The sequence below is a fragment of the Geotrypetes seraphini genome, chromosome 11 (genome assembly GCF_902459505.1).
Source record: "Geotrypetes seraphini chromosome 11, aGeoSer1.1, whole genome shotgun sequence".
NCBI lineage: Eukaryota > Metazoa > Chordata > Amphibia > Gymnophiona > Dermophiidae > Geotrypetes > Geotrypetes seraphini.
The window spans coordinates 113737359-113760414 of NC_047094.1; the positions used below are offsets into that span (position 1 = coordinate 113737359).

The 23056-nt window shown below is 41.9% G+C and overlaps 1 protein-coding gene across 2 annotated transcripts in view; it reads right to left on the minus strand.

The window, feature by feature from the left end:
* Window positions 1–910: 910 nt before the first annotated feature.
* The window catches only part of JPH2 (junctophilin 2), a 91818-nt gene continuing 69672 nt past the window's right edge, over window positions 911–23056 (minus strand). The window contains exons 4-7 of one of the 2 annotated variants that reach the window (XR_004536448.1): window positions 17318–18267; window positions 11250–11347; window positions 4347–5945; window positions 911–1509 (exon numbers count right to left, since the gene is read on the minus strand). Coding sequence is in view for 1 of the 2 variants with exons in the window: in XM_033914254.1 (XP_033770145.1) it covers window positions 11267–11347; window positions 17318–18267 (1031 nt within the window). In the remaining variant the exon portion in view is untranslated. Of the gene's footprint in view, window positions 5946–11249; window positions 11348–17317; window positions 18268–23056 lie in introns of both variants that reach the window. The other variant, XM_033914254.1, reaches the window with a different exon arrangement.

Here is a 23056-nt window from a genome sequence, read left to right on the forward strand (position 1 = left end):
TAAGGGCAAGGCACCCCTCCGCCTCTCTGCCCCCCTCCTCCCGCTCCTCTCCTTGCTGCGTGTGCATACCCCTTGTCTTCCTCCTTTCTTTTACTTCCCCGGTACAAAGCACTCTCTCTGACGTCACTTCCAGGACCCGCACCTAAGGAGTGACGTCAAAGGGCAAGCTGACGCAGGCACGCGGCTTGTGCCAGAGAAGTTAAAAAGGTACGGGGAAAGGGAAGGGGGCACGCCTGTGTCGGGGGGGGGGCGGGAAAGCAGGCAGGGGAGGGGCGCCACCACTCTGAGCGCCACTCACTCCTACGACGGCACTGATTCTGTCAACCAATTATGTGCTTGGCGGAGGTCGACTCATTGGTTCATGAGCTTTCATTTGCTTTTGACCCCTGATTTATGCGGAAACGCGGGCCGTGTTGGATCTTTCAATAAAGTGAATTTCATTATCCCAATCTCTGAGGCCCTTGGCGCTGTTCCACTTTCTTTATCCATGCCATGCCCCCTCCCAAAAAATACAAAAAAATAAACATAAATACTGCGTGAGGACCATGTGCAAACAGGGAAATTACTGCAGGACACTTTAGCACATCTCGCAGTAAGCCTCTTTCAAGCCCCCTTTTACAAAACCACACAAGCGTTTTTTAGCACAGGCCGGTGCGCTGAATGCTCTGCGCTGCCTCCGACGTTTATAGGAACTCTATGAGCATCGAGAGCGGCGCAGAGCATTCAGAGCACTGGCCTGCGCTAAAAACCGCTTCTGTGGTTTTGTAAAAGCGGGGTGTGGGTGTCAATGCGCTAGGCCTATATTAGGGATTAGCGTATCTTAGGAAAAGGGCACCTTTCATCTTCCCTGTTAGATATACATATTTAAGACTTAAAGATCTTACACAATTTAATGATTCCTGGAAAATGATTTAGTGCTTCCTGGGAGTTTATTCAATGGATTTTATAGTGATGCTTACTGAGCCCTCATGCACGGTATAAAATGAAACAGACGGAGGGGAGCGATTATTATTGACCAAGAGGACATCATCACAACTCTACATTCGGAACGTACTTTTAAACCGTTGTTGTATGATCCAAAATGTCCAAAAATACAATAAAACATTCTGTAATGCTCAAAACTGCTGTCAATTACTGTACAATGAACGAAATTTCCACTGAAGAACTTTCAGCGGCCATTTTGTAATGTCAATCCAATCGACTTCTTTCATTTGGCACATTTCTGAGGTATTTACTGTGGCTTTGTGTGTGTATGTCGGGATGGGGTGCAGGCACTATTCGAGGTGTCTGAGAAGAGTGATGGCTTCACATGTAAACCCAGGTGCACCTTTTTTATCCATTGTTTTTTAATGACTTTTATAGTTTGGATTCTTTTCCCTTTTTCTTTGGTTGTTCACATGTAAACCTCCATTTCAAGTATTTTCATTTTCGCTTTAAACTGAAGTTAACGACTCCTCAAGAACAGCTTCTCGTAAACACCTCATATCTCAGGAAAGCTGAAAATCATAGCTGTAAAAGTTTGCAAGAAATATGCGTGAACGAGCAGAGAAAAACATTACTTAGAAGAAATCTTGATATCATAAGAAATCCTACATAATGGTACAAAAACTCAAGAGAATGTGGAGGTCTCTAACCCTGAAGTGCTGAAGGCAAAAAGAGTTACCCCTTTACCGTGCAGGGATTGCATAGGCCCCATTCTCTAAATCAAGGCATAGAATTCAATTTCTCCAGTATTTTACCGAAATAAAATGAATGCATTTAGCATTTGAATGCATTTAGCCGTGTTAAGCGCTAGCATGTGCTTAATGTGACAAGAAATGGCTCACATTGGATTAATTAAAGCATTCAGAGTTTTTCTTTTTCCCATTAGTGTGAAGTAACCACATGCTAATAATTATTTTCTATTGGGGGGGGGGGCGCGCAAGCATGCCATGGGCGGACAATGGACATGATAAAGTTAAGTAGCTAAGCAAAAACTGCAGATAATGTACAAAGATACAGGCGAATATTTATTAGACCAAAATTAAAATACAGTTATATAAAACCTTTTTACCAACCAAGGGACCCAACACGGGCCGTGTTTCGGACAACACACCTTCGACAGGGGTCCATGGAAATAAGGTATAAAATGAACCACAAAAAATGAGGGTAACAACGATTGCCTGTGTGATTCTTCCGGCAAAGTCGCTGCCAAAAGTGAGCCGTATCAAAAATGAGAAGTGTCGGGTCCCTTGGTTGGTAAAAAGGTTTTATATAACTGTATTTTAATTTTGGTCTAATAAATATTCGCCTGCATCTTTGTACATTATCTGCAGTTTTTGCTTGGTTTTCCTGGTTTGGTGGATTCACTGTAGACTTTGTTGGATTTTTTTGTTCCTGTTGCTCAGAGTTAAGTAGCTAACATTACCATGTGGTAACTGGTTAACAAGTGGATAACATGGGAGCTCATACCGGAGGCAATAAAGGCCCGATTCTATATATATCGCCTTAAAAAAATCAGCATCAACTAGTGAGGCACTAAATGTGATTCTATACAAGTCAGGTGCCTATTAAAGAATCATGCTTAGGCGGCACTAAGCTTTCGAACATTTAGGCGCACCCTATTTATGCCAGGGTTTTTTTGGCCTAAATGCCTGTGCCTAAGTTAGGCGCCAAATAGCTCCTAACTCAAATACAGGCCCATGATCTGCCACCCTAACCACATCCGCTTTTAATTAAGCACTTGGCATTACGGAGCAAATTCTATAACAGGCAGCCAGTGGCGTAGTAAGTGGGAGGGCGTGGGGAGGGGGCAGTCCGCCCCGGGCGCTGTCTTGATACGAGCGCGGCCCCAGTCCTCCTCTCTGCCTCCCACTGCCATGCGTGCGCCACTTCCCTTTCCCGTACCTCTGTAACATTCTTAACAGCGAGCCGCAATACCTAGCCTGAGGTCATGCCTGCGTCGGCTCATCTTCTGACATCACTTCCTGGGCCCACACCTAGGAAGTAACATCAGAGGGAGATGTCCACACAGGCATGACGGCAGGTTAGGGGCTGCTGCTTGCTTCTAGGAATGCTACAGGGGTACAGGGGAAGGAAAGCAGCGTGCGAATGCGACAGGAGGGGGGAGCAGGGAAGGAGCGTGAAGGGGTGGGTTTCAGAGAAGGGGGTAGAGGAGGGGCGCCACCATCCTGGGCGCCTCTCACCCTTGCTACGCCACTGAAGACGCATCAAGTTAGGCGCCTACCTTAATTAGAAAATTTGCTTCAATTAAGAGCTTTAACAAGCTCATAATTGAAAAAAACAAAAACTGATTGGGCGCCTATCTTCTTAGGTGCAATACTACAAACGATAAACCCCTATCGGCACCTAATAATAAAGTAGGCGTGTTTAGGGGTGGAGATTGACTTAGGCTTCACTAGACAGGATTCTGTAAAGGACTTAAGCGCTATGATATAGGCCTTTAAAATCTTGGCCTACTTTACCGTTTTAAGTTAGGCACCACTAAGCGCAATTCTGTAATGGGTGCATAAGCATGATTGACAGGCAACAGGCGCCTAAATTTATTGTGCGCCAATTAGAGAATCCAATTAAAGCCAATTAAGAGGTGTTGAGCGCTGATTATCGGCTCCAATTTGGCCTATTACTCAATTGAGGTAGGCGCACCGATGTTAAGCGCCTGACTTTAGATGCACTTTATAGAGTTTGTGGGTAAGTGCCCCCTCAGTACTTTCTTTCAGTTCCCGCACCCTAAAGGTTATAACAACACGCGGCCTGCAAAACAATAAATGGAAAATAGGGTTATCATACATCCAGAAAAACCCGGACATGTCCTCTTTTTAGAGGACTGTTCGGGCCGCCGGGAGGGATTTCCAAAACCCGGCAGTTTGTCAATGTTTTGGGAAATCCTGAGCTCGGAGGCCACGTCCAGAAGTCTTTGCGCATGCAAGGCTATCGACGTGATGATGTCACATGCAGGCAATGTCATTGCATCGACATCCGCGCTTGCGCAAAGGCTTCCAAATGTGGCCTTCAAACTCGGGGAGGAACGATACGGAGCCAGAGGCGGAATAGGGCAGGGCTGGGGACAGAACGGGGCGGGGCCAGGCGCCCTCTTTCATAGAGGAGATCTGGCAACCCTAAAAATAGTGATATTTGGAGCCACAATACCAGTGGACATACCACGTAGTAAAGTCCCATGGTTCTGTAAAAGAGCTACTAAATTTAGATAAATTTGTTTTTTCATTCTGTATTTACACTTCTTATAAACAATAGTTTTACCGGAGATCTCTATTTCAAAAAATTCCTCATGTCCCATAAATGACTGGAGACATTTTCCAACACTATATAAATAATGTCATGCACACCTCTGAATTTTGCACAAGAAAGGGCTGAACCGTTTCAGAGCAGCTTCAAAAGTTTTGAATGTTCTAAGTGGGTTAACAGGCACATGACCTTTCACCTTGTGCACTGCAAAACAAACAAAGCGTGCATTTATATTTAAGACCACGCAAGCTGCCATGCATTATTTTAATCTATGAAAGAGAGTATGTGTGTTTCTTAAGTGACAACGTGAGAAACGACAGCTTTGAAGTTTTGAAAGTGGTTAACCGTTTAATCAGTCTCTTTGCGATGTTTCGACACATCCTCTTCTTCCAAAGTCCTCCTTTAAGGGGGCTTCTCAGAGTGGTTGATAAAAAAAAAACCAATGCACAGATCCGACATTGTCATCAAATACGTTCTGCACCCCGAATGCAACTTGCCTTGAATTACCGAGGAAGGTGTGAACTAAATCCCCAAAACGCTAGTGGTAACATCTAGTCCCCTTATTCATAGGAAGCCATCTCACTCTCCAAAGTTTGTGTTTTCACACCGCTCACTGTTCTGCAAGTAGACATTTATAGGGAAGAGGTTAATGTATTCGGTACAAAAAGAGCGACTTCGAACATCTGTATTAATGGGGAGAGTACATCTTAGCAAGAAATGAGAAGAAAAAGGCTGGTATATGCCAATGTGAACATTAAGCTCACAGTCTTACTCTGTAGGATTCCAGCTACTACAGATAAACAGTCTAAAATAATCTGGCTTCTCAAAGGTCTGCTAACTGCATGTCCACAAATTCAAACAAGGCCGGAGTGCACTCTTACGGGACGGTACATCGCCATCAATCAAACTGCTCCTGTTTCACTTGCCCACTGCTTACTACCATGGCCCAGTGTTTAAAGTGTGCCCCCCCCCCCTCAACCTCGTCCTCTTAGCCACGGTGGGAATTCCATAGCCAGCTTTGAGATTAACAGTGAGATTTTATATTTGGTTAGTATAACTGCTACACTGCTCCAGTTGGGCCATGATGAAAGCCAAGATGTAGAGTACACATGAACGAAAGGGAAAAATAAAGAGATTTTCCCTACCTGAATAATTAGAGAAGGCAGCGCAAAAATATACGTTTGACAACAGGATTGAAACCAAAGGAAAATTCTAGTATACACAATTAATTCCGAAAGACAAGATGTGTGGTATGCGTACCACCCCACACACTTAATTTTCTCTTTTGTAGACTTTAAATAATGTGTTCCATTTCCCTTATGACTCCTGTGTGATCTATTATCTACTATACTTTGATAGCGAAGCTCGTTGTAAGATTATAAGTTAATTACACTTTCAAATGGCATCACTCCTTTCTGGCAATTAAGTGCATTTGGAAAACGAGGTTAGTGCACGACAAGGCAGTTGCAGATTTACACACAGAAAGAATACATGACCAAAAAAAAAAAAAAGATTTCTGTTTCGTGATTGAAGAGCCCAGCCACAGATTAGCAGCAGTGAAGGGGAGAAAACCGGTCATCGCTTCGTCTTGACATTTCAGAGTACGATTCATCCTCCTGTTCCAAAGTCCTCCTTTAAGAGGAGTGGCTGGTAGAAATCAATGCACGGAACCAACATCTTCATCACAGGTTCTCCTATTCCTGAACAAAAGCAACAAAGCCAGTTAAGGCAAGCTAACAATGCATTCTATAACTATGGCTTCAGCCTACATTCCCAGATTCTGTACATGCTGCCCACAGTTGGGCACACTTCTGAGATGCATGAGAAATAAATTGAATAATGAGCTCTGAACTATCAATAATTGGCACGTTAATTGGCACGGTCCAAGCCAAAGAGAAGGAAGAAAAAGATCCCTACGAAGAAATCACAGGATGAAGTCAACAGTAGGGGTAAAAAAAAACCCCACATGGGATACAGCTCCAATATTTAGAAGATCTATTACACCTAATTATCTTGTGGATTCGTTCACATTTGTTATTTCAAAGCACTCTCCACATACGCATGCTGTGTTTACCTTTCTTTCAGTCAAAGGTTGCCAATATAAAAAAATATCATTAATGTCTTCTGCCGTTTCAAGCTGCAATATGGGATAAAGATCTGAATTCTCTAATGGCGACCTCTTGCTCATATCAACATTTTAGGAGACAATTGAAAATGTATTTCTTTACAAGATTCTTAGGAAATTAATGTATTATATCAGGGGTAGGGAACTCTGGTCCTCGAGAGCCGTATTCCAGGATTTCCCCAATGATTATGCATTGAAAGCAGTGCATGCAAATAGATCTCATACATATTCATTGGGGAAATCCTGAAAACCCGACTGGAATACGGCTCTCGAGGACCGGAGTTCCCTACCCCTGTATTATATTCAACTGTATATGTCCAGTTTTTTAAATTCTATTTTGTAAACCGCATAGAACTTAATGGTATTGAAGCCGGGACTTTAGATCATTCACTTTACTATTGTCCCTTTGGAGGTCTATTTGGGACCAAGTAAATAATTTATTAGAGAATCCAGTGGCTTTATCTTATGATACTATTTTATTTGGTACTCTTATGAGAGCTAAAAGTCAATTATCTGTGAGAAATAACAAACTACTTTTTGTAATGACAGGGGTTGCCATGCAGCTTATTTTGAGAAATTGGAAAAACTGGGATAGGTTGAATTACTCATTTTGGAGGGAATCCCTATGTTATACTTATAAAATGGAATGTTGTTTGGCCATACAACAGGGACGCTTTAAGAATTTTATGGATGTTTGGGAGCCATTGGCTAAATACTGTAAAGAGGAATAATTAATTTAATTTTATAGACAAGTAAACATACACAACCTAGGAGGGGGGGCTAAGGGAAGGGAATAGAATTGAAATTGATTCAAGGATTTTATGAATAGTTTCATGAAGGTTTTATTATATTTGATTATTAGTTGGGAGGGTGGGGGAAATTTCATTGTGCAGTAATATTTGTAAGTTTTGTTGCACTTATTATGTAAAGTGCAAATATGTGAACCATTTATTGCGCATTTGTGGTCTGAAAAATCAATAAAGAATTAAAAAAAAAAATGGTATTGCGGTATAGAAATAAATTTTTATGTTATATTACAGTAAAAGACCCATTGTAATAAATCTTCCAAAAGTTGGAACTGTTTCCCGTGTGGATTTTTTCACCCCTACTGTTGACTTCGTGGAGCTGGTTTGGGGAGTCTATTAATAATGGTAAATAAGTTTTTCTCAATAAGTTTCAGATTCTATGACCCCCTTTCATCAAGCTGCGGAAGACCATTTTAGCATGGTCCATCGAGGAAAATGCCCTGATGCTCATAGGAACTGAATGAGTGTCAGAACATTTACCTCACTGGCCTACGCTAGAACGCTCTACTGCAGCTTGATAAAAGGGGGCCGACTTGTTTGCTGTAGTTGGTCCTACCTGTTGGAACAAGCTCCCTCTGGCATTAGTTTAGAACTTTCTCATCACAAGTTTAAAGCCCTCCTTGGCATCATTTATTGAGTCACAATAGATGTCATGTTCCTTTTCTTTTTATCTGACCTCCTTATACATCCAGGGTGGGAGGGAGGGTGGAGGGAAATGTATTATTGTTTGTTATTCCTATTTTATTAATTGTTTGGAAATTATAAATGTATATCTACTTTTATTAGTTAAGGGGGAGGAGAAAATGAGTGTTTTTCAAATTATTTGCATATTTAAAGTGCGTTTCTTGATTTGTCTATGTTTAAATTCATTGTATTGCACTATTTACATTACATTAGTGATTTCTATTCCGCCTTTACCTTGCAGTTCAAGGCAGATTACATAAGAATTGCTATGATCTTAAGAAATACATATTGAAGAGATATGAAGAAGTATTTAGGAATTGATTGAACATTATCTAAATTGCTAAGGGGTAATTGGTAATGTGGGCGGGATTTAGAACATTATTGCTTGTGTTATATTGGTTTTATGTATTTTTTGAAGATAAAGATTTACAAAAAAAAAAGAAATTTAAAGCCCTCCTAAAGACTTATTTTTTCCCCATGAAGCCCTATGGATCCTAACTGATTCCGTCCCTCATTTTTTTACCGTCTTCAGGTCGTTGGACCAGGGATGCAGTGTGCTGCGGGCATTGTAGCAGAATGACTTTATTCTTCTATTTGCTCCTGATTCTATAAAGTCTGCCTAAAGTTAAGCACTAATATTTGCGCGATTCTATAAGCTAGATGTCTAGTTTTTATAGAATTGAGCTTTTTGAATTAGGCGCTTAAGTTTCAATTAAGTCCGATTAAAGCCGATTAAGTCTATTGATCGATTGAGTTAGGTGCCAATATCGGTGCCTAACTTTAGACGGACTTTATAGAATTAGGGCTTTTCTGTCCATTGATAATTGCATTTCCATTTCTCATTTTCTTATTTTATCTTTTGTACTGATGATGTACACCACCTAAACTTTACAAAAAAGGCTAAGGGCTCCTTTTATCAAGGTGCGGTAGGCGGTTAACGCGCGGAATACCACACGTTCAACCTCCTGCCGCGCTAGTTGCTAACACCTCCATTGACGAGGCTTTAGTTTTTAGGCTTGCCGTGGGGGGATAGCGCGTGATGAAATGTCCGACGCGCTAACCCCCTTAGCGCGCCTTGATAAAAGGAGCCCTAAAATTACTCAAAACCCCAAGTGAATAATCAAATGTAAATCAGGAATCACCCATGAGCATCCAGTATTATAACAGTACTGGTCCAGTCAGTTATTTTAGCTCAGCTGACTATCGCAATTCTATTTATGTTGGTTTAAGTAAAGGGAATCAGAAAAGGTTACAATTAATATTGAATACTGCGGCATGACTAATTTTTGGCAAGTCAAAATTCGAGCAAGTTACTCCATTATTTAAGAACTTACACTGGCTCCCGTTTCGTTACAGAGTTCAGTTTAAAAATGCTTGTATTGTTTATAAAATTATTCATGGATTGTTTGACTCCCTAATACCCTTAACCTTAAACTCTTCAAACATTTTGGGTTGTGGAACTATTCATTTACATAAGTTATCTTTTCCTTCGATCAAAGGTTCTCGATCAACCGGCAAAATTGCTTGATCTTTGTCTTTCTTATTGTCCGCACTATGGAATGACCTTCCCGTTCAGATACGATCGTGTATTTCATTTCAGGTTTTCCATAAAATTTTAAAAACTACAAAGTCTCAACGTTTTTTTAGAATATAATTCCTAATAATCTATCTTAAAATCAACACATCTTTATAAACATATTTTTATTGTACACCGAGTCAAGCCCTATATTATTAGGGATGATCCAGTAAGATTTAGATTAGATAAGAATAAAATAAACTGTCATAGCAGAAATCCTGCTTATTCAAGTACAGGATGTCAAGTATAATCATAAACCTTGATTAAATAACAATTGAATCTTCCAAGTACAATGTCCTCATTGAGTTTCAATCAATACTGTGTCATATAAAAGATCAATTTGCTGCTTAATCAGGACCTATGTTTAAACTTGATATCTTGTACTTGAATAAGAAGAGGATTACTGTCATGGTGGTCCAGTTTATTACGTTATAATACCGGATGTTCTGGTAGACTTTATACAACAGACTTAAAACAAGCATCATTTGGACTTCTCACATAAGCACTCTCGTCAGAACTACCTAAAAGTGCATATCAATTCTAATAGACTAAATTAAGCTAAAAGATAATGTGGTGTAGCTAAAATTATCTGAAGAGATATGTTATCTGCAAAGCTGATAACTGAATAAAAGCTGATAACTGAATAAAAAACTGCTGGACACAGTGGTATAGTAAGGAGGAACGGGGTGGGGGGGAGAGGGGCAGACCGCCTCGGGTGCCGTCTTGGTGGGGGCGCAGGCACCTCTCCATCCCCCTACGCCATGTTCATACCCTCCCCTTCCATCCCACCGTACCTCTCTAAATCTTTGTCAGTGCAAGCAGCTTCTCTGGTCTGTCTTGCAGAGCCAGGAAGTGATGTCAGAGGGAAAGCCAATGCTGAAACCCGGACATGGCCCAGCCTCAGATATCCGGAATAACACCAGTGGTGGTCAGTAAAACGCTCACTGCTGGCGGCTGAACATTGACGCTGTAATTTATTAAGTTCCAGAACAAAGGGCAGACCAGGCAAATACATAAAGCAAAGAGAATTTAATGGAACATGTTCCTGATGCGGCCACGTTTTGCCCGAAGGCTGTGTCAGAGGCAAAATTGTTAAGAAAACAATAAAATCCAAATCAAACAGTTAAAAAAAGATAGCAAACATATAAAAATCGATGATAAAAACATATACAAGTATAAAATGACACGCACATATAGAAAAATCATGCATCATTCAAATCAAATAATTTATGTTCAAAATTGCAGAACATAAATACATGTATATAAAGCCATGCATCAAGTAATCAGTGAGCAACATATGTCAAACAACCTTTATTTTATTATTTACAGTTTTGCCTCTGATGCACCCTTCGTCCAAAACGTGGCCAGGCGCTTTTCATTAAATTCTCTTTGCTTTACATATTTGCCTGGTCTGCTCTTTGTTCCGCTTTTCTGTCATTGCAAATCATTTGCCTCTCATATGTCCCTCCAATTATAAAGTTCTTTCATTTATGTGCATACTTATACAAAGCTTGTGCTAACATTTTCAACAGCCCTCAAGTGGGTGTAAGTGCTGGTACCTACATGAACAAGCATTCTTTTGCACATAGGCTAATATTTTAAAAGTAAAGTAAGCATGTGCATGACTTTACAAAATAGGAATAAAAGGGGTAAGTGAAAACTCACATTACATAGGCACAACTTTATATAGTTTTCCCCCATATATTTTGTGAAGTGAATTGTATGGATTTACAGCAGAATGTTACCTTTTAAAAAACAACAAAAAAAGCACAGAATGCAACAAGACAGGGTAACAGAATTACAAACACCTTACCTCATCTGGAAGATACATCATGTCAAGAAATGCACAAATAATATGGCCAAGCCGATATTCAATAATATGACCATGCAGATCCATATTGTATTGGGTCCCTAGGAAAAGAATCAAAAAAGGGTTGTTTTAAAGATTGTTGTTCAACCAACTGGGCAAAAGGGAGAAACGATCCCACCATAGGGGTGCAGTCATCAACGTGGGCTACTATTAAGATGTGTAATTTTACCACTATTTACGTTATTTTAACAGAGATCTCATTTTACTAATAACTGGAGTTAACAGTACAAGAACGCATCTTAACAGTAGCCCACGTCGATAACTTCTCCCTATAATTAAAGAAAAAAGAAATGTCTCTAGAAATTGAAATCACTGCCTTATGTAACAACAATTAGCCAAGTATAGGACAATCAAGCCATTGTGACATCACTGATGAGGTTGGCTCTTAGGCATTGGTGGAATAAGGCATTGTGACATCACAATCTCAGCTATGGAATGTTGTTACTCTTTGGGTTTCTGCCAGGAACTTGGGACCTGGGTTGGCCACTGTTGGAAACAGGATACTGGGCTTCATTGACCTTCGGTCTGTCCCAGCATGGCAATTCTTATGTGAGCTAAGTATAGGACAATCAAGCCATTGTGACATCACTGATGAAGTTGGCTCTTAGGCATTGGTGGAATGAGGCATTATGACATCACAATACCAGCTCTGGTTACCAAAGACTGAAACTCTTCACACTAAGTGGGGGAAGTTATCAACATGGGCTATTGTTAAGACATGTTATTTTATTATTATCTTGTGTCATTTAGAACAGGTCCTACGAGTTACTAATAACTGGGGTTAACAGTAAAGTAATTCATCTTAACAGTAGCCCATGTTGATAACTTCCTTCCTTAGTTAAAGAAAAAAGAAGGCCCGGATTCTATATACAGCGGCAGCGGCCATCTTAAAAATGGCTGCCAATCACGTGTCAATCATGCGACAGCATCGTTTATAGAATCATGCCTTCGGGAAAGGTAGGTGTTGGAAATGTAGACCAGGGTTTCCAAAGCCTACATTTCCGGCATCCACCTCTCAAGTGAATCATGCCTACGGAGGCGCTCTATGACCATTAACCATGCCTACAGTGGCATTAAGGATTGTATAACACCTCTTAAAAGCAACGCAGGGCTGTTTTTTTTAGGCATCAATAGGCACCTTGAATTTTTGTTTAAAACCCCTTTTAAAAGGTGTTTTCCTCTTAAGTTAAGTACTTAAGTTAAGGCTCCAATACTCTGTTACTGTTGAGAGAAGAATAAACCACAGAGTGAGTGTGTCCCAATCACTGCAAACATCAAAGGGTAGAGAGAAAAAAAAGCCTCAGAGTAACATGGCAGTAATAAACACCTTTAGTGTAATTCTCGACTCCGACTAACCTGGGGCGGTGCATTTCTCTTGAAATGGGCGACAGAAGCTTTCAAATACTTGGGTGTTCAACTCCCCATAATGCAGGCTTTCTATAGCACCATAATGTGGACGCCCTCCTTAGATATACTAAACAGAAATTGTCTGGGGAAATGCACCGTTATCCCTCTATGGTAAAATCATTGTGTATCGGATGGTCCTATTCCCGCACTGGCCGTATGTTCTGCAGGTTCTTCCCCTTCAGCTGCTGTGGAAAGTTCTCACTACATTGCAACATCTGATTGGGAAGTTTTGCTGGAATGGGAAAAAGTCTAGGATTCGCTTTCATCTCCTCTATGGCACCTGGGCAGAGGGAGGGCTGGGCTTACCAAACATTAGAGATTATAATTTAGCCTGTCTCTTGCGCCATTTGACAGACTGGATCTTGACCATGGAAGATTCTACTCCATGGTCTCTGGAGAAGGAGTTTTTCCATCCCTTCCATCCACATTTTCTACTACATGATCTGGTGCACTTGGTCTATCTCAGGATTCACTTTAAAGGTGCATGTATTACTTTTAAAATTTTATATGGTATCTTCATCCCTCTTGTCCCTCTATTATGGAATGCTTATAGATTCTCCTACGCAAGAGGCACCCAACAATTCAAACTCTCCCTTCCTTCAGTGAAAGGAATCAAAGGAGTCAAGAATTTCAGTCAATCCTTGGTTTTCAAATTTTCTCAATAATGGAACGAACTTCCTCTTATTTTAAGGGGTCCTGGTCCTATTCAACTTTTTCATAAATCTTTATAAACTATTTTATTTGCCAAACACTTTGGAAACTAGTCATATTAATATTTTCTGATTGTTACTTTTTAAAGTATTTTTTTAGATACTGTTATCCAAGTCGAGCTCCTTTCTGGCTGAAGACCCGGTATATAAAGCTAAGTTTTAGTTTAGTACCTTTTGAACATAAACGTAGTGTATTAATCTCCCCTATACAATTTGCTTAGAAAACCCTAATGGGTCTTCTGGGGCTCCCCTTGATAATTCCAATTTATTGCCAATCCTTGGGAATCTGCTGTTTGCTCCAGGCATGCAGCGAAGTCCTTTTGTTAGATGGGCCTGCCACGGCTTCTTGCACGTGGCTGATTTTCTAACCACAGAGAGTAAACTTAAGACTTTTACTGATCTCATGCATGCTCCAGGTGTTTTACCCTGGTATGCCTATGCCCACAATTCCCATTACATAATTGATTTTCTGAGGCATTATTGCTTATTAAACATCAAGGATATGATAACTTCGACGTTGATGTCCCCTGACTGGGATACGGTGTCAATAGCTGGTCTGCATAAAGCCCTCCTGCCACCTTCGACCAAGGCGTGATTATAGGCGGTTGGTGGCTATTTGCACTGCTGAATTGAATGTGGCAGTTACAGCAGACGATATTTTGAATAGTCTGCGGAGAATACCACAGGTGGTGCATAATGCTTATTACAGAGAATGCCACTTTCGTATTATACTTAGGGCATATATATCTCAATCACAACTATATCACATGGGTGGCACATCTGTTAACATCTTCACACATGCAATGTGGTTTTTTTCCGAAGTGCAGATTTTTGGGGGCCAACTTTTCCATTACATGGGTTCTTTGGTTGGGAGAGTGTTGATCCCCACTCCTAAGAGCGACCTTCTTGGGAGTTTTCGGGCGGGGGGCATTAACTCTATGGGATGTCGTCTCTTTCTCCAAAAGGCATGTATAGTAGGCAAGAAATGTATACTGTACTTGCGGGTGCAAGATAAACCTCCATCCTAACGGCAGTGGAGAAATGTGTTACATTGCTTATTGACCTGGGAAACTAGAGTTGGTCCATCTGGAAATATTACATTGATGCGTGCCCCTCCAAGTCTCATTGCCTGATACATAACAAATTAAATCTGTGACCACTTAGGGAGGATGTAAGCCACTATTTTGGTATGTCATATTTACTGGGCTTCATGTCATACTATTTTTCTGTTCTTTGCTGTTTTTTTGATACTTATATTATTGGTGGTGTAGGGGTGTTTCCGTATTTGCACCTGAAGGTTAGGCCTCTCTGACATCATACAGCCTGAACCATTGTCTGCAAGAAAGCTTTCCAAGCATGAACTTTGCAAGAAAAGAAAGAAGAACACATCTTTGTTGTTTCTGCCTGATGCATTCTGGGTATGTACCAGAATGTTATTCTACTCAAGAACACCCATCTGTGTCTTCATAATTGGACTGTGTGATTCTTGGGGGAGTTAGACTCCTATCCGTTCTTATCTGTCTAAGGCACCTGTGTCTACTAGCCGATATGCCACCTTACACAGAAAGGCTATTCATCTAAGTTCTGTTTCTGGATTGGTCCGAGGAAGTCATCTGATGAGATCCAAGTGAGAAGGTGCGAAGGATAATTAGTCTGTGTTGGGATGCGAGGAAGCTCACATATTCCCACAGGAGTTCTGCACGCGACCTTTTTCTTTTAATAATTAGACCTGTAAAGTTACCTCGGGTGACTCTCTGCCTAAGAGAGAGTGATTCGGACTCTGAAACAGCTCTGAATTCCATCGCTTCAAGGAATTTGTCTGCCAATGAGTTATAGCCTTCCCAGGGGCTGATGAACACGTGTGCCTGTAACAAAGGATTTCTTACATCTCCTGAAGCTAACAAGAAGGTTTTCCATTTCACCTAATTTTCGCCAGAGGCTAATCAAAGGGTGAGAATACGGAATTTACTATCTTATCAGCTGGGTTAGATAAGTATCCAATTGTGATATAGGACAAGGTTTATAAAGCCTCCTTGGTGATTACTGTGATCATTTGCTAATCAGGGATTATTATTATTATAGGGAAGTGTTTAGTGTGTGTAACAATTAGTTTACTTAGTTATCTAACAAATGTATTGTGATAATTATGTACTGAGTTTCATTTATGTAATCAGATATTTTATGAACAATATTTAGATATTGCAGCTGGCTTGTGAATTTATTTTTCTATTTTCATAATAAAAATATTTATCATTAGCCTGGGTTTTGTGTTGTATAAATAGACCAAGAAATTTGGACCTGGCAGCGTTTATGGTTTTCCCTAGACAAAACTAACAGACACGTAATTTGTTTATGCAACTGATTAGTGTACCATAAATCTTGCTACAGTGGGGGGAGGGATAAGCGTTGTTATCAATATCTGATGTTTGAAATGAGATGTATTGTATGATGTTACATTTCAATTAAAAAATATTTTCTTCCAAACACCTTTAGTGTAGTCATAGGCCTACGAGCTCCACCCTCTCCCCAGCAGAATCCTGCAGCACAGCCGTCACCAGATCCCGACTCTACCTCCTCCCGACATTGTACTTCAAATCTTCAGGGAAGCCGCCATGCAGCGTCAACAAGCAGGCCTGCCCCCGAAAGTAATGGCGTCTGTTTATAAAGAGAACCCCATGGGAAAGGCAAACATTTTCCTGCCAAAAATGATCCAGTCAGAAAATAGAATCTTTTAAAGTAACAAACACCTATAAAATATGTCTTATTCAACCTCTCCGGCCAAGCAGTCTTCATAACAAAGATGAGCCTCTGTTCCATTTGCTATCATTTTTTGTTTAAATTGCCTCGACTTGCTCCACCATCAATCCTATTCAAAACAGTGCGTTTCAAATCGGCAAACCTGTGTTTTTTCTCCAGTGAGTCGCAAAATTGTCCACTGCTCATCCCTTCTGAATGTTACATTTGTGCTCAGATAATCTAAAGTACGTGACGTTTGTCTCGCATACATCAAGTCACAAGATTTTGGAGAACAGCATGGTGCCTGAGATTTGTTCAGTTCCCTGAGTCACAAATCCACTCCACAATGCAGACGCACTTAATGCCACTTATTGATTAAGTAATCTGTGCTATCTGTTGTGGCAAGCGTTAATGCACAGTACATCGCCATGCATTAACTTCACGATGCAGTCCACACCTACTGTATATCCTACCCAATCTACACTAAGCAGTTAATACAGATATTAGTGCATACTAAGGGTCCTATTCTATATAGGTTGCCTAAAAAAAAAATTTGGAGCTGACTTGTGCAACGCTAAGCACAATTCTATAAAAGTTAGGCACCCTTTATAGAATTCTAACATTTAGGCCCAGCCTATTAATGCCAGGTCTTGCTTGGTCTAAATGCTTGCGCCTAAGTTAGATGTTCCACAGTTCCTAACTCAAAAACATGCCATGGTCCACCCCTTAACCACACCCACTTTTAACTAGGCACCTAACTGTTTAGAATCACGCCTACCAAGTTAGCTGCCTAACTTTCAATTAACGCCACCTAGTGCCAATTAAGAGATGGCGAGTGCCAATTACTGGTGCCAATTTAGCCTATTATTTAAGTTAGGTGCTTACACTGGCTAGGTGCGCCAATATAGGTGTCTAACTTTAGGCGTACTTTATAGAATATGGGTGTAAGTGAAAGCTGCCTCATGAACTGTTAATGCAATGTGTGCTGATTCTTGTCTTAACGACTTAAATGGGCCCCTAAGTTTCAAAGCATATTTAAAAATATATATTCATATCAGCCACTTGCAATTTTGTTTGTTTTAATTTTTAAAAAAAGATAAATGAATCACAGATGACACACAACCATTCAAATGCTTTAAAAAAAATAAGCATCCGCACCTCATCAAATTCTTCAGCTCCGTTTTCTGTGGTCTTCAGAGTAGTAACAACCTTTTTCACCATCACTTTAGGCTCAATCTTCTTTGTAGCTTTGGGTTCAGGTTTTAGCAAAGTCTTAGGCTCTGGCTTTTGCTCCTTCATGAAGTTACCTTCGTTTTTGAGAGCAGATTTTCTCAGGGGCTTGGGCTCTTCTTTTCCACGAGACTTGAGCTCAGGTTGGGCTTCATCTTTGGTTTCTACTTGGTGTCCTGATTTCTCTCTGAGCACAGTTTTCTTGGATTCTTGATCTTCAGTAGTTAAAGGTAAACTTTTCTTGTCTGGGACTTTTGCCGCAGATTCATCGGTCTTAGCTATGTTCTTGGGTTCTGGGGTCCCTGGTGTCGAAGGTACTTTAGGAAAACGTAATGGTTCTTCATATTCTATTGGAGGTGTTACTGGTGAGGTCCGTACAGGATAACTGTGATAGCCTTCATGGAATTCTCCTTCCAAATCTTTTAGTTGCTTGTCTATCCTTTGAAGAGGTTTGATCTGCATGTCATATTTACTTTTTTGATCTGCTGGAGTCCTTACATTACTTTGCCTCATTGGGCCATGGAAGGAAAATCTGCTACTGCCAGCTACGTTATCGTCTTGTAAATTAGGCGTGGTGGCCCTACCTTCTGATTGACTTCTTACATGACTGCTGCCTCTACTCTGCTCTCCGTTCCAACTACCAGGACTGAGAAGTCCATCTTTTTTCACACTTTGCCTAGATCTTTTCGCCTCAGGTGGCGTGCTAGAAGAACTTGGTGGCCTCTCATGGGTGTCTGAGTTCTTTTCATGAAGTTGTGGACTTTCTGATGGAGTTGAAGGTGGTTCTTCACCAGATGGTGCTTCTTGCACTATGCTCTCCATATTTTCTGCATTCTCTAGAATTTCTTGAAGAAGCTTTCGTTTCTGGTATTCGGGGCCTATGGACAATAAATAAATAATATGTCAAGACAAAAGACCTCCACAAACAAGTTGAAGAGCCAAAAAACAACAGCTGAGGTCCAGAATAATGTTGGTGTGTAATTTTATTCGTCAAATCACAAAGTGTTGTGTGGCGGCTCGACACACACGTGTATCGGCCTCCATGGCCTGCCTCAGGAGCCTTTGTAAACCAAAACCTGATTGTGTGATATAGATATAGTTTGGTGTGGGCAGTGCAATTTAGTGTCTTCATGGTCGTGTTGTGATTTATCAATATCCATATCACACAAACAATCAAGTTTTGGTTTACAAAGGCTTCTGAAGCAGGCCGTAGAGGCCGAAACATGTGCGTGTCGAGCCACCAAACCCTTTCTGATAGGACGAATAAATTATACCAACATTATTCTGGACCTCAGCTGTTGTTTGTTGGCTCAATCAATAAACAATATAAACACATGTTCAAAAACTTTTTAACATTTTCCACTACAAATTGTTCAATGAGGCTAAAATATTATTTCCAGTATATTAAAAGAAGGATATAAAGATGTTTATTATTATTGCTATTATTATTTTAAAAAGGTTCTTTTAGAAATAAATGAGCTCAGCAGTTTCTATTTCTTAGGCTTTCTGGTTCTAAAATTTCTTCTGAACAATTGTTCTAAAATTCCAACCAGTTTAAGCATAAAGAATTGGATTCCAAAACATTGTTTAGTAGAACATATGATTTTATACTGCATATAAAAGACAATGCAAAGCAAGCCAAGCAGACTGATAAAAAGTAACGTACAATTGAAAAATGTGCATAACATTTTTTAAATCTATCTCTATATTTGATCCACACCATTTTAAAAAAACCCACCCAGAATAGACTGCAAACCAACGCTGGCTTTTACCATGGGCTGGCAAGATAAATGCTCCGATGCTCACTGAATTCCTATAAGTGTCGGAACGTTTACCTCGCCGGCCTGCGGTAGAAACCTCTACCGTGACTTTATAAAAGGGGATCAAACACCTTCACTGTAAAATAGACAATACAGGCAGTCCCCAGGTTAAGAACGGGGTCTGTTTTTAAAACTGTTCCTAAGTTGAATTTGAATGTAACTCAAATCATGTGAGAATCCATGTATATTTATGTTCGCCTGTACAGTACGCAGTCTATAAAAACATTAAAGAAACAGTCCTCCAAATAGAAAGAAAAGATAGGAGGTTTACGCTTACGCACTTGTTTCTCTTCAAAGAGCCCGTGGCTGACATGGAAGCCTTCCCTCTAAGCATAGAGTACCCGGGTTAAGGGAGAGTTGTTTTTAAAGCTGTTCTTAAGTCGGATTTGTATGTAACTCAGAACTTGTAGATTTTAAGATTCTTGCAGCTTATCAATGCTCCCAGCTGACAAAAGGCTCAACTGTCCCTAGCCAGTGTTCCCTCTAAGGTACAGCATGCACAACCACACACTGTTCTTAATGTGACCATGCATCATTCCTGAATCTGCTACAGAAGTGTAGGAGTCTAGGCCATTGGAAATATACTGCTCAGTGAAATCGAATGAAGCCGCAACCGCGTTCTTAAGTACGAGTTGTACTTAAGACAGGTATATGTAACAATACATACAATACACACAACACACAAACAATTGCAACACCTCTTATTCTCCCCTCCCCCCCCCCCCCCCCCCCCCCACACACACACACACTTATTCCCCAGCACACAAGTTTTCAAAGTCCAAAGAAATTGCCACTGAAGATCCAGGGTTAATTTTCCCAGTGATGGCCAGCCAGGACTCACATAACTATTTTTGCATTAAAAAAAAAATAATAATAATCCCCAACCCCCCATCCTGGCCCCCCTGACAAAGCTCCCTCCTTCCCTTCTTAGCTCACTGCCATGACCACCCTGGAATCCCTCCCCCCCCTAGGTAGGCCCCCCTGGGCCTACCTGATATCCCTGGTTATCCAAGGGGGTCGTTGGGAGCTGGAGTAAAGTCCCCTTGCTCCTACCCATTGTGGCTTCCCTAAAAAATGGCTGCCAAGGGTGGGGGGAGGGCATTCCAGAGTGATGGGCTTTGATCACAGTAGTGGGCTGAGGAGGGAGGCAGAGGGCTTTGTCAGGGGCTGGGAGGGATAGTGGGAAGTTTTAAAAGAAAAAAAAAAGTTATTTGGGTGCTGGCTGACATTTATTCAATTTTCTATACTGTTCTCCCAAGAGAGCTCAGAACTGTTGACATGACAGCATTTTTCCCTGTCTGTCCTAATGGTCTCACAATCTGGGACAATGGGGGGATTAGTTGATTTGCTCAGAGAGTGGGTTTGAACCAACAACCTCAGGGTGCTGAGGCTGTAGCTTTAACCACTGCGCCATAGTCTCCCTGCATAACCTTCAGGCTCGCCCTAATGCTGCCCCTTTTTTAACGGCATTAGAAGCGATATTCAGTGACACCGTTCACTTTAGTACCACTGAATACCAGGAGTTAGCAGCAAAAAGGCAATTTAAGCAAGCAGAAGCCTCTCCTGCCCTCTTAAATCACTTTGAATATTGGACGGACTTTTATTACAAGCACTGCAAAGTGTTTTAGGGAGCATAACTTGATGAACAATGTTTTTCTATTACAGCAGGATTTAATTATATTTCTGAAGATCGTTTGTGCTACTCTAGGAATTTCTTTGCGCATTTCAAACCACTTATTGACCTTATTTGGGAAAAAGTGCGCTCATTGGATCTGCACTTTAAACAGCAGGAAGGCAGGAAAAAGCAGAGAGGAGCCCGATCCTGCAGGGGAGCGCGAGGCAGTCCGCCCCTCCCCCGAAACCAGCGGGGTCTCCTCGAATTTAGAGCCCCACACCGGCGATCTGCCTTGCCTGCACTTTAAACAGCAGGAAGGCAGAAAAAAAGCAGAGAGGAGCCCGATCCTGCAGGGGAGCGCGAGGCAGTCCGCCCCTCCCCCGAAACCAGCGGGGTCTCCTCGAATTTAGAGCCCCACACCGGCGATCTGCCTTGCCTGCACTTTAAACAGCAGGAAGGCAGAAAAAAAGCAGAGAGGAGCCCGATCCTGCAGGGGAGCGCGAGGCAGTCCGCCCCTCCCCCGAAACCAGCGGGGTCTCCTCGAATTTAGAGCCCCACACCGGCGATCTGCCTTGCCTGCACTTTAAACAGCAGGAAGGCAGGAAAAAGCAGAGAGGAGCCCGATCCTTCAGGGGAGCGCGAGGCAGTCCGCCCCTCCCCCGAAACCAGCGGGGTCTCCTCGAATTTAGAGCCCCACACCGGCGATCTGCCTTGCCTGCACTTTAAACAGCAGGAAGGCAGAAAAAAGCAGAGAGGAGCCCGATCCTGCAGGGGAGCGCGAGGCAGTCCGCCCCTCCCCCGAAACCAGCGGGGTCTCCTCGAATTTAGAGCCCCACACCGGCGATCTGCCTTGCCTGCACTTTAAACAGCAGGAAGGCAGGAAAAAGCAGAGAGGAGCCCGATCCTGCAGGGGAGCGCGAGGCAGTCCGCCCCTCCCCCGAAACCAGCGGGGTCTCCTCGAATTTAGAGCCCCACACCGGCGATCTGCCTTGCCTGCACTTTAAACAGCAGGAAGGCAGGAAAAAGCAGAGAGGAGCCCGATCCTGCAGGGGAGCGCGAGGCAGTCCGCCCCTCCCCCGAAACCAGCGGGGTCTCCTCGAATTTAGAGCCCCACACCGGCGATCTGCCTTGCCTGCACTTTAAACAGCAGGAAGGCAGGAAAAAGCAGAGAGGAGCCCGATCCTGCAGGGGAGCGCGAGGCAGTCCGCCCCTCCCCCGAAACCAGCGGGGTCTCCTCGAATTTAGAGCTATTTATTTTTATTTTTATTTTTATTTATTTTTTACTTTTTTACTTTCTTGACTTTGCTTCGGGAACTCCAGCAGCGGGAGCCGGCCCACCCCGCCAGAGAAGGAGAGCATCGAACCTGCAAACAGGCCACTCAAGCCCCGATCCACTCCACAAACAAAATGGAAAATTACATATACAAAACCACACTTGCCATCCTAATACTTTCACTACTCATTTCCAACTGGCAAACCACAGGATATCACCTATCACCCATCCCAATTCTGACAACAACCTATAGACAACCACAACCGCCCAGAAAAATCCACACCACGAGAACCCTAACATCCTGCCCACTAACCAGCCAAGACCACATTCCTACCACCTGGGGAAAAAGACCTCCACCAAAGCACAAGACTACTACTCAAAAACAACTCACTCCACCAAAAAATATCCTCTACCTTAATTGCAATCCTAATTCCAACACAAAATATACCTTATTAACCTGTGCCTACATGAATATAAGATCAATCAGCCCAAAAGCAAACCTAATTAAAGACTGGCTGACTGAAGAACAACTAAGCTGTCTCTTCCTAGCCGAAACCTGGCTAACATCCAATTCGGACCCTTGCATAACCGAATTCTGCCCCAAAGGGTATAAATTAGAGCTGGTTTGTCGAGAAAACAAACGAGGGGGAGGACTAGCTATCCTAGTACAAAACAACCTCAACCTAAAAGTTCTACACAAACACTCAACCCCTCACTTAGACCTTCTTGCATGCCAACTCTCCGACAATACACTCACAGACACCTTGAACTGTCTATTATGCTACATCACTCCAGGAAAATGGAACACTTCAAAACTTGAACTCGAAGAATTCATATTCCAGAACTCCCTAACCTCCACATACAATTTGCTCCTAGGAGACATCAATCTCCACCTCGAGGACCACACATCCAAACAAGTAGACGATATACTCTCATACCTCGACGCCCTATCCTACCAG